This window comes from Elephantulus edwardii, unplaced genomic scaffold (assembly GCF_000299155.1).
Source record: "Elephantulus edwardii isolate Elephantulus edwardi_28Jun2011 unplaced genomic scaffold, EleEdw1.0 scaffold00061, whole genome shotgun sequence".
Taxonomy (NCBI): Eukaryota; Metazoa; Chordata; class Mammalia; order Macroscelidea; family Macroscelididae; genus Elephantulus; species Elephantulus edwardii.
The window spans coordinates 2,902,411-2,915,143 of NW_006399811.1; the positions used below are offsets into that span (position 1 = coordinate 2,902,411).

At 38.2% G+C, this 12,733-nt stretch overlaps 1 protein-coding gene across 1 annotated transcript in view; it reads right to left on the bottom strand.

The window, feature by feature from the left end:
• Window positions 1-2,044: 2,044 nt before the first annotated feature.
• Window positions 2,045-12,733, bottom strand: part of RFWD2 (ring finger and WD repeat domain 2, E3 ubiquitin protein ligase) — a 273,178-nt gene continuing 262,489 nt past the window's right edge. Inside the window, exons 19-20 of the mRNA XM_006887764.1 lie at window positions 4,944-4,988; window positions 2,045-2,065 (exon numbers count right to left, since the gene is read on the bottom strand). Of these exons, the coding sequence (XP_006887826.1) occupies window positions 2,045-2,065; window positions 4,944-4,988 (66 nt within the window). The remainder of the gene's footprint in view (window positions 2,066-4,943; window positions 4,989-12,733) is intronic.

A 12,733-nucleotide genomic window follows, 5' to 3' on the forward strand; every position in this document is an offset into this window, starting at 1 on the left:
TGAAATTAAGAATTTTTTTTTTTAAAAAGAGTTCAGCTCATTACTGAGTCCACCACCAGAGTTCCCCATCCTACAGCTTACTGAGATACCATTCCCTCAAAGTACTAAAAACGGAAAATTTTCCCTTAAACAAACTTGATGTAAAATTATTTTTAGCCATTTAAAATTCCATATAATGTGAACACTCATACTTTTGCTGCAGAAATAGAAATAATATCACCTACAAATATGAATTTGCTAATGGAGTGTTGTTCCAAATGCTGCTGGGAGGTAGAATGTAATGGACAGTACTATATTTATATGCAAACAGTACACATTACACTTTTTTTGCCAACCATGCTCTTCCCCTAGGAAGAATCTGTGTAAGTATGCTAAAAACTGAACTTAAAAAAAAAAGAAAAAGAAAATTAATAGCATCATAGTGGGCTTATAAAACCAACTCAGAGTGCATTTGGGGAGAAAAACAAAAAATCCCAACACGTAACACACGTGTATTAACTTGCGCAAAGCTTGCTTCACCCCCCTTAACCATTTGACTACTAACTAACCAAAAGACACTGAGGAAATCCTGGAGGACTGGTTCTACTCTGAAAAGCATGAGTTCTCGAGGAGTGAGCACTCTATGGGCACAAGCTTTGTACTCTCTTACCTTTATGAAATTAGAAAAGTTCTAAATCCTACAGCCCATTTATTCCCAAGAATTTGAGTTTGTTTTGTTTTTTTTTTTGTTCTAAGTATTCCTGTAGTATGTTTGATTACTTTTGAGTAGGACACATTGGGGTATTCTAACTACTCCTTCTCATTTTTATTTTTACTCAAGAAAGCTTCACTCATGTTTAGTTTTATAAATTATGTGTGGTATATAATCCTGTTTACATCTTTTGTTATAAAGTATTCAGAATTTAGAAATAGTTCTTCATATGACTTTTTCTTAATTTGGTGCTTGGCAGTGTCATGATGGATGGAGAGGAGATTGACACTGTCAACAGCTTCATCTTTCTTGGAACCACAATTAACACCCTTGGTATGAGCAGTCAGGAAATATGGAGACACAATGCACCGAGAAAATCTGTAGTTAGGGACCTTTCCAAATTATTGAGGAGTAGTGATGTCAGTTTCAAGACTAAGTAAGGCCATGATCTTTCCTATTATGAGCTATGCATCCAATACCTGGACAATGAATAGGGATGCCAGAAAAAGAATTGACGCCTTTGAGCTGTGGTGTTGGAGAAGTGCAATGAACATCCCATAGACGGGTAAGAGAACAAATAAATATGTCTTGGAGAGGGTGCAGCCAGAGTGCTCTTTGGAGGCAAGAATGATGAGGCTTTGCCTCACATACTTTGGACATGTCACTAGGAGGGGCTATTCCTTGGGGAGGGACATGATGTTGGGAAGGTTGGAGGATCAGTGAAGGATAGGAAGATCCTCAACCAGGTGGACTGACATGGTGACTACGTCAGAAGTGTGAAGATGGCGCAAGACAGAGAAGGGTTCAGATCTTTTGTTCACAGGGTCACTATGAGTTGTGCTCCACTCGACTACACCTAACAACAGCAACAATTTTACTACTGGTATCCTTTCTTTTATAATTTGGAAACAATTTACAAAATAGATTAGATAGTTAAGTGCTTGTGTAGCTTAGGAAGGTGGGTAACAAGACTTCAAATCCCTCCCTCCAAGATCGGGGTTGGCACACTGCAGTCTATACACTCAATCGTCCCCTCTGCCTGTTTCACAGCCACGTGATTTACTGTTTTCATGCTACAATGTCAGAGTAGATGCAACAGAAACTTTTAAGGTCTAGAAAGTTAAAGACACTTACTTTACAAAGTTTGCTGCCCCTTGGTCTAAGCTTACGTTCAAGCTATAAGACACTAAAGAGTTATGACTACAAGATAGCTATGACTTTTAATAAGCTAGCTTGGTCTACAATTACGATTTATGCTATGTATGTATGCCATTTCAAAGGCAAAGAGAGACCGACATTCCTGTTCTGTGTGAATGTGGTCTCAAAATGGCTCAGACTCAAAAGTGGGGAGTGTCACTTGCTGATGACAGAAATCTATTCAGAGAATAAAAAAGGATCCAAAAGGTAAAGTTATCATTCTTTACACTTCTGGGAGACATAAAATTCATGGAAAATCGATACACTTTCTATTTTGTTTATGGTGATATGCATAATTCAAAAGAGGTTGAGAAAAGAGTCTTTACAATTGTTCACTGATACATTATTTTATAGCTCAGTTGTGCTATTTAATAAAAAAGAGTATCTTTTATCACATTTGACACAAATTCTTCCAGTTCAGCTGCGGCTCAATAAACTTTTATTATTTTTTGTTATTTTATTCAAAAGAATTTGTTTCCCTATCACAAAAATTAGATAACCACACCACCAACAGCAGCAGCAGAGTCCGTGGAGTCATATCAATGGTAGAGTTCATGGGCTTTCCCAATGTTCCAAAGATTATAAAGGCAGGTAGGGCTGAGGGGTGGGGAAAGCAAAGAAAAATACTCAAAACAAAACCAAACTGATGATGACTTTGGGGAAGAGATGTCACGTCTTCTTATTGTTAGCTGCATTTCAGCAAAATCAAGTACAGTCTCACTTGAGTAAACCCTTCATACCAACTCCAGCACCTAATTGGGGGGAAAAAAGGGTTAGCATAATATAAATTTTAAAATACATAAAGAGTTTAATAAATCGTCACTATTTTATAAGTGAAAAACAAATTAGGGGACCTTTTCCTAATTGGTAAAATGATACCACATTTCAAAGAGCTGGACATTGATCTTTTCTTAACTTCACTTTAACCATTGCACATTATGATATTAGTTATGATTAGTTATATTAGTTATCTCTTCACAGTTGACTTGGAATATGAAAAATAAACTGGCTGGAACTCAATATGACCGTAACATTTAAAAATAAATATTGGCACTCTTAAGAAAATTTTAAGTATTACAGATTAGAATTTTAAACTATTTCTTCCACTGAGAAATACTGTTTACATGGGCTCTAAAATCATGTCTTTTACAATTTTCTAGTCAACTATTTAGTGCTCTAGTGTTTTAGAGTTAAAGTAGTAACTAATCATTGAAAGAAAAATGGGGAAAAAAGACCAAAACAAACAATTTTTTTTAAAGTAGACACAGCAAAGAAGAAATATAGAAAGCACGAGGATAATTAGAAGAGTCACCATACAAATGAGTACTTCAGATGATGCTGTTGTTGGTAGGTGCCAATGAGTTGACCACAATTCACAGTGAACCTATGAATAACAGTTTGGAACCCTGCCCTATCTTGTACCATCATCATGGTCTCTAAAATGATTGAGCCTAGAGCTGAAATCCATCCCAGAATGATTCTTTTTCTAAAGACTGGTATTGCCTGACAGCATGCTCAAAATAAGTAAGGCAAAGTTTTACCATCTTTGCCCCTATTATGATCTAGATTTAAAGATCCAACTGTTCCTTCTCCTACTCTAAGGCTTGACTTCTCTTTCTGCATCCATTACACCTTCTGTTTTTATGTCTGGCAAGCAAGTCACTTACCATAAAGAGGCCAACACCAACTAACAAAACCTTGAGATTTGTCAGTTTGAATTTCTAAATATATCTGCAGTTTTTAGCACTAAAGGCACACTATTAATTCCAATAGCCTCAGAAACAAAACTTGAAGAGTAAGGTTCAACTTTTTATAGTTTTCCTTGCAGTGAAAATAAGGGGAGGAGAAACTCAGAGATTATAAAAAGTTACTTTGGCCAAAGGTTCTGAGGTCTGCGACCATATTACTTGAGGTTTCCAAAACATAAAAACAGATTAGTTTAAAAGTCTGACTTTTATTAAAGCTGTATGGTTCTCCAACAAGGCTTTGTAAACAAAGACACTGTTGTTGTTAGATGCTGTTGAGTCATAGACGACTCTCATAGTGACTCTATGAACGAAAGACCTGAATACCTGTGTAACTTTCATCCTTTCTCCAAGTTCATAGGCTTTCTGTAGGCAAGCTATTTCTGAAGTGTATGCCACTCCTGCTTCTAAGCTTGTTTTAATTGGGGAGCTCCACCAAACACTGTCCACCATGGGAAACCATTATTGCATTTGACACATCAGTGTCACCGTGTTTAGCATAACAGCAAACATGAGTTAGCTCTGTAAAGCAAATGGACAGACAAGTGCTATACCACTTAAAAGAATGTTTGACCCAAACCAAATAAAGGCCTGAGGGCCACAGATTAAAATCACCAACCTTTGGCTTGGTAGTATAACTTTCTAACCACTAGGCCAATAGAGGTCTATGTTGTTGTTGTTGGTAGGTGCCATCAAGTTGTAGATGACTCAGCAACCCTATGAACCAAAGACTTGAATGTTTATGTAACTTTAATCGTTTCTCCACATTCATAGAGTTTCCGGAGGCAAACTATTTCAGAAGTGGATGCCACTCATGCTTCCAAAGGAGGCTGCTATCTGATCATCGAACAGTATAATTCTTCTCTTTAGATTTGCTCATTTCATCTCCAAATAATAATGTATTAAAACTAGATTTGCTTCTTTTGATGATGGGTCATTCTCTTAGAAATCAGAAAGGAATTAAAGTCGTCATGCCAAAAGGCATGCTATGTGGCAGGGGAAGAAAAGGTATACACCTAACAAAAAACAACCGGTGCTTGTTACATAGTAAATATTAAATAGATTTCAGCTGTCTTTTAATCTATCATTCCAATCAGTACCCATATAACTTTCTTACAAGTCCTACCATGTTCTCCATAGTTGGTAACCTACCTATTCTTTTTCCTTTCAATCAAGCCATTTCTGAGGAAACAGACTCATCTCATGATTAGGAATGATCTCAAAGACTTAGCATAATTGTAAATTTCCATGATCCTGTTATAGTCTAAAAATGGATCCAATTTAAGACAAAGATGTAGGAAACAACTTACCTTAATTGTACCCTGACTGTTAGCAGCAATCAGCACATTGGACTCCTGGAAAAGAACAAGAACTTTAAAATAGAAGGATTTCCTGGGAGGCAATCCAAGAGATTATTCTTGTCATTTTTCACTCTACCCTAAGACACCAACAGACTAAAAAGGGGAAAACAACTTTTAACACATTCTTAGCAATGACTTTTAAAAGTAAAACCTCCATAATTTGGGGTAGAAGTTTTCATTTTAAAAGTGCATAGTAACAAGCAGAGTAGGAAAACTTTCAAATATAAAGGGGAAAAGAGGAGAGGGAAATACACTGCTAAGAGAAAGGCACAGTGAAATAAAATGCAAATAAAAGTAATCTGATAAAGGCAAAGTGAGCAATCCTTTTCCCCAGAAAACTCCCTCTTATTAATTTCTTCCCATAAAACACCATTAGTTGATGTGAAAGCTGGCAATATCCTTGGTACAAATTCCTATGGACAGTTATTTGGTATAAGAGAATGGGAAAATGCACCTGGGAAAGAGGCGGCTATCTTTAATTATTTCATCTTTAAATTGTAATATCCTTGGTGATTATTGGAAAAAGAATGTGTTATGTCTTAGGATCCAGAAGAACAAAACCCCAAACTATTTCTCTAAAGAGTACAAGAGAACATTCCAACTATTTCTCTACAGAATAGAAAAGAAAAGGCAAGAGTGAGCACACCAGAGAATCTCAGATAGTCAAAGGTGTATTTAATTCAGGCTATGGTCTTTCCTATTACTTGCTATGTATCTGAGAACTGGACAATGAGTAAGAATGACAGAAGAATAATTGATGCCTTTGAGATGCGGTACTGGAGAATACTGAATATCCTACAGACTGCCCAAAGAACCAACATTTATGTTTGGACAAAGTGCAGCCGGTGTCTTCCTTGGAAGCAAAGATGATAAAGCTATACCTCAAATACTTTGGGCATGTTATTAGGAGGGGCTATTCCTTATGGGGGGCCATGAAGCTTGAAAAGGTGGAAGATCGGTAAAAGATAGAAAGACCCTCGAACAGGTTGACTGGCCAGTGACTGTCACAATGGGCTCTAGAGTGTCAGGCAGTGTGAGGATGGCACAGGAAAGAACAGGATTCAGCTTGGTTGTTCACAGGGTCACTATGGGTGGTACCTGACTTGATGACACCTAACAACAAGAAGGACTCTGGAGGACGGAAATGTACAGAAGTCTTTTTCTTTGCAGGATAGGCTGTTAAGAAGACATGATTAGGCTAAAAAATGCCAGAAATGCAAAACTTGCTTTTGAAGGATGGATCAAGTCTAAATGACAACTGTGAGAAAAAGGGAAAATTGCTAAATGTCAATGAAGGACAGGATCAGTCTGAATATCCTTTAGGCTTAATGACAAAGTAACGAGAAAGAAAATTTCTTGGCCTGTGTACTGGATAAGGTACTGCAGCCAATCTGAAAGAAGCTGTAGAGACCTTGACAGAGAACCTGCTTTTGAAACTCATTCCCTTTTTCCTCTTTGGTTAATTTTCCATGTGATTTCTAGTAAAGCTATTTCTGAAAAAATGCTTATTTGTAAGAATTAAGCAAATCTTCTAAACTATTCAGAGGCTGTAAATCTGGGAAGAGACTGTCCATCTCCCCTGGAGCAGCTGGTGGGTACACCTGTCTATGGGTTGGCAGCACAACTCCTTACCACTGTATCACCAGAGCTTCCTTTGCTTACACATGCAGACATTCAGAGTGCCAACCAGAAAAGAAGATTCTTTACAGAAATAAGCATGTTTGTCTCTTCAGAATACTGGCTGGACAGGGAAGGGTAAATTAGAAACATGCTACTTAAAACAGGACAAGATAAAAGGTATGAGTAATTATTAATAAAATAATTATAAGGGGGAATAAACCTTCAAGTACGAGGGTCAATGACTAGAAGTGATGAAAGAGCACTTTCTGGGTGAGAGTTCAAGCATTAAGCATGATGTAAATAAATCTAGCTAGTTCACCACGCAAGAAGGATTTGAAGTCTATAGGATTATGACATCAAAATTAAAACATTTAAAACATATGATATCTGCCTATCATGAATAGACATTGCCTTGCTGTAACTTCTGGTCATCTATGACCTTTAAAGATGGTGTTAGATGCTATCAGAGTGTAGTTAACACTTAACATATTTTCCTACAAAACCAGGCTTTATTTATAAATAAGGTACCAGATGAAGAAACTGCCCAGATTTAATTGTTTTCTGGGACTTACATATAGTAGATAATACGCGTAAGGAATTGTCAGAAATAGTGAAACAATGTAGCTAAGACTTTTTAAAAGTGCCACATTATCTACCCCATTATCAAAGATCATATTTTAAAAAGTGGTATTTTTTTAGATACCCAGATACTCTGTCGTCATTGACTGCCATCAAGTCGAGCATAACTCATTGTGACTCTATGAACAACAGTCCTTAAAGCCTTTCTATAACTACTGTCATATGTCAAAGCTCATAGTTTCCAGAGACATGTTGCTTAGGAAGTGGATGCCATTCTTGCTTCCCAACTTGTCTTAAATTGGGAGCTCCACCAAACACTGTCTACCATAGATAACTATTATGGCATTTGACACCCCAATGACACAAGGTTCAGCATCACAGCAACCCCAGGTTTCCTCAGTATATTGACAAAAGAGTACTGTAACACTCAGAAGAATGTTTCTCAAAAATATAACAACCGACTTCTGAGTAACTTCATATATATTCGCTTTACAGGATAAATAAAATATTGCACTTCTAGCACAGCTAGATGGAAATGGTATGCATTAGTTTATGACTACAGGTTTTGTATGATTCTGGCCGTATTATGAATGACTATTAATTCCAAGTTGTAGCTTGTTAAAGTCCTAATGTAAATAAATTTGGCTCAAATGGCTGTTTCTAATTGATAAATAAAAATGCCAATCAGTAATTCTCATTATTTTCTCTCTTTCTTGAAAACTGAGTTTTGCAGAATAACTCTCCTTAAAGCTAATAGTTCGCTTAGTGTTTTGTTTTTAATTTAAAGGGAGTAAGCAAATACAGTGGAAAAATTAGCAGGAAGTCTCCTATAAACCCAGGAAAGACAAGACAAACATATAGCAAAATCCTATCTGAGTTAGTGATAACTAACACAAACTGATAGTATTGAAAGAAATCTCTAAAGTTTTCTCTTTGTTAGTACATTCATAAAAGAGTCACTGTATATAATATGGAATGGCACAAACAGGTAAGAACTCATCTATTAACCAAAAGGTTGGTGGTTCTAACCTACTAAAAGGTAACTTGGAAACAAGGAGGGGTGATCAGCTTCCAAAAGGTAACAGTCTTGACAACTCTCACTGTTCAACTATGACACACATGGAGATAATAGAAAACTGGAAATGACTTGACTGTAAAAAAATGTGTTTTAAAATCTTGAGCATATTGAGAAACAATTGTGTTTATTTTTATAAATGGAAGACTTTTTTTTTTAAAAACCACAGCCAGACTGATTTAAAATATGATTGATTTTACTGTCCAAAATCAGGAAAACAAAAAAAAAAAACCTCTTCCATGTTGGCCATAACACAGCAAATGGTATTCAAATGGCTTTTTTACTATAAACAATTAGTAAACTGAACAAAATATATTGAATAACATTAGAGAGTAGGCAGTGCAGGGTTGACATTCTTAAGAGAAAGTAAATAAACAAGATGATTCCTAGAACTTTTCCCCGGAATTCTGTTTGGGCCACTTTGTGAACCATATAGCAGTGAAGGAGAATTCAAACAGAACACAGAAGAATCTAAGCAGAACAAAAGACTCACTCAATTGAGATTTGTAGCGGAAAATATAAAGGAAAAAGCTACATTGAAATAAGTTCCAGAAATGCACTTAGGGGTCACCTGAAATTTATCTCAAAAAAAAAAGTTGTTTGTGGTTGGGTAAAACTACACAAGACCAAGTAAGTAATAGTGATTGGGGAAAGCACAATGATTAAAGGGCTAAAAGATGAGCAAATTCCAGGATTCAAAGAAAGTGAAGAGATATTTGAGTTTTAACCAGAGTGAAAACAACATGTGGAGCTTAGAGTAGAATGCCAAAAGATGTCTGTACTGCTCAGTAAAGCTGAAATAGTCAAAGTAAAATAATACTTTAGACCACAGATTGGAAAACCACGGCCTATCGGCCTATTCTGTTTCCTTGCTTTTATCTGGAATTTTTGTTTTATACCAAATAGTCATGGTCATTGGCTTATTTATTATCTATAGTCGCTTTCCCCCCTTTTATTGATTTGCTTACAAAGTTTGCATACATTCTGTTTCACACTATCTTTCATACAAACATTCTCATGCATTATGTTTTATAAAATTAATCATCATTGGGCCTTGCCCATCATTACCTTGACTTTTTTTACCCAGATCCTTCACATTTGCTTCCCCTGCTTCCCCTGCCCACCAAACTGTACAGCCCTATGGTTTCACCCCTACCTATCCTCACTTCTTCAATACATGCCCCCCTTGAATTCCTGTACTAGTTATCCTTCTATTTTTCACAACAGTTGCTGTTGCCTGCCTTAGAGTCGAGCATGAAGCCCCTTTACAACTACTGATATTTATCAAACGTTCAGAGCTTCTGGAGGCCTGGTGTTAAGAAAGTGGATGACATTCCTGCTTCTAAACCTGTTATAGAATGTTACCGCTGTCATGTGCCATTGAGTCACATGTGACGTACAGTGACCCTGTGTACAGCAGCTCTAAATGGTTCCCTGTACTGAGCCAGTCTCACTAATTCTGACCCACCAACTCCCATTGCTCCAATTACTGTATAAATTCATCTGATCCGGGATCTTCCTCTCCTATACTGTCCGTCCACCCTTCCAAGAATTATGTCCTTCTCCAAGAATTGATATCTCCTGGCCACATGCCCAAAGTTAAGTGAGGAAGAGCTTCAAAATCGTAGTCTCTAAGGAGAGACTTGGTTTCACCCTCTCCAAGACAGATCTATTTGTTTTCTTGGCAGTCCGTTCAAGACTTGTCTCCAGCATCACAACTCGGAGGCATCTATTCTTCTTCTGGCTTCCTTACTCACTGTCCAACTCTCTGAAGCATAACAAGTAATTGAGAAGACCATGGCTTGGATTAGGTGCACCTTTGTATTTACACTGACACTGCTGCCCTTCAGCACTCTGGAGAGGTCCATGGCAGCAGATTTTAAGAAGGCAATTAGTCTTTTAATTTCCTGACAGCTGGTATTAAGAGTGTTGACTGTGGATCCAAGCAAGCTGTAATTGCTAACAACCTCAATCTCTTCTCCATCTATTATGGTGTTGCCAATTGGCCCAGTAGCGACAATTTTTGTCTTCTTGATGTTGAGCTTCAATCCATATTAAAGACTACAGTCCTTGAATTTTTACAGCAAGTGCTTCAGGTCTTCTTCAGTTTCAGCAAGCAAGGTTGTGTCATCTGCATATTATAAAATGTTAATGAGTCTTCCTCCAATCATGATGCCATACTCCTCCTCATAAAGCCCTACCTCCCAAATGAGCTGTTCTGCATATAGATTGAAAAGGTATGGAGACAGGATGCATCCCTGATGTACTCCTTTCCTGATTTTGAACCATGCAGTGTTTCCTTCCTCTGCTGTAAGGACTGCCTCTTGATCCAAGTATGTTGTTGTTATGTGCCGTTGAGTTGCGACACTATGTACAACAGACCTAAATCCTGCTCTATCCTGTGCCAATCGCACTGCTTCCAACACACCCACCCCAATTACCCCAGTCACTGAATCAATGCACCTCATAGAGGGTTGTCCCCTCCTGCGCTGTCCCTCCACCTTCCCAAGTATGATGTCCCTCTCCAAGGACCGGTCCCTCCTTACAACAAGTCCAAAGTATGTCAGACGGAGCCTCAGAATCCTTGCCTCCAAGGAGCAGCCCAGTTTAACCCTCTCAAGGATGAATCTATTTTCTTGGCAATCCATGGTACATTCAATACTCTTCAGCACCACAGCTCAATGGCATCAATCCTACTTCTATCCTTCCTAGTAATTTTCTAACTCTCTGGTGCATAACAAGTGATTGCAAAGACCATGGCCTGTATCAGATGTACCTTAGTCTCCAGAGAGACACCATTGCTCTTCACTACTTTGGAGAGTAACAGCAGACTTTCCCATCGCAATATGTCTTTTAATTTCCTGGCTGCTGGTGCCAAGAGTGTTGACTGTGAAGCCAAGTAGACTAAAGTTGTTAACAATCTCAATCTCTTCACCATCCATCTTGATGCTGCCAATCGGTCCAGTGGTGAGAATCTTTGTCTTCTTGACATTGAGCCTCAATCCATACTAAAGGCTGAAGTCCTTGCCCCTCTGCAGCAAGCGTTTCAGGTCCTCCTCAGTTTCAGCAAGCAGGGCTGTGTCATCTGCATAACGCAGATTGTTGATAAATCTTCCACCAATCCTGATGCCACACCTCTCCTCATAGAGCCTAGCCTCTGGGATAATCTGTTCTGCATACAGGCTGAAAAGGTATGGAGATAGGACACATCCCTGGTGTATACCCTTCCCAATTTTGAACCATGAAGTGTTTCCTTGCTGTGTTCTGACGACTGCCTCTTGGTCCAAGTATAGGTTTCGCATTAGCACGATCAGGTGTTCTGGGATTCCCATTATTCACAGATCCACACAGTCAAACACCTTTGCATAATCAATGAAACACATATAAACATTCTTCTGGTATTTTCTGCTTTCAGCTAAGATCCATCTAACATCAGTTACAATATCCCTAGTACCACGACCCCTTCTAAACCTAGCCTGGACTTGTGGCAGTTCTCTGCTGATGTGCTGTTTCAGTCGTTCTTGGGTAATTTTCAGTAGAATCTTGCTTGCAAGTGAAATCAATGATATTTTTCTATAGTTTCCACACTCTGTTGGGTCACCCTTCTTTAGAATGGGAACAAATATAGATCTCTTCCAGTCAGTTGGCCAAGTGGTTGTCCTCCAGATTTCTTGGTACAGCTTGGTGAGCACATCCAGGGCAGCATCTGTTAGCTGAAATATGTCTATTGGTATACCATCTATTGCTGGGGCCTTATTTTTTGCTATTTCCTTCAAAGCAGTTTGAACTTCTTCCTTCATCACCATAAGCTCTTGCTCATATGTTATTTCATTAAATTCTTCTGTGCCTGCCAATTCCTTTCGATACAGATCCAAGTATAGGTTTCATATAAGAATGATCAAATGTTCTGGGATTCCCATTTTCCTCAAGGTTAGCCACTATTTATTGTGATCCACACAGTCAATGACTTTGCATAGTCAATGAAACACGGATACACATTCTTCTGGTACTCTCTGCTTTCTGCCAAGATCCATCTACCATTGGCAATAAGGTCCCTAGTGCCATTGACCCACTTGTATATCTAAGCCCAGCTTGTACTTCTGGTAGTTCTCTGTCAATGTACGGTTCAAATCTTTTTTGGATAGTCTTCACTAGGATTTTGCTATTGTGTGGTATTAGTGATAGGTTCAATAATTTCCACACTCTGTAGATCTTTTTGGAATAGGAATAAATATGGATCTCTTCCAGTCAGTTCAAGTAGTTGTCCTCTAGATTTCTTGGCACAACTTGGTGAGCACATGCAGGACAGCATTTGTTTGCTGAAATACGTCAATCCGTATTCCATCAATCCCTGGGGCTTTATTTGTTGCAAAGTCCTTCAGAGCAGCCTGCCTTCCCTCCTTCATCAGCATTGCCTCTTGATCACATGTTGTTTCTTGACATTTTCTGTGTCAGCCAATTCTTT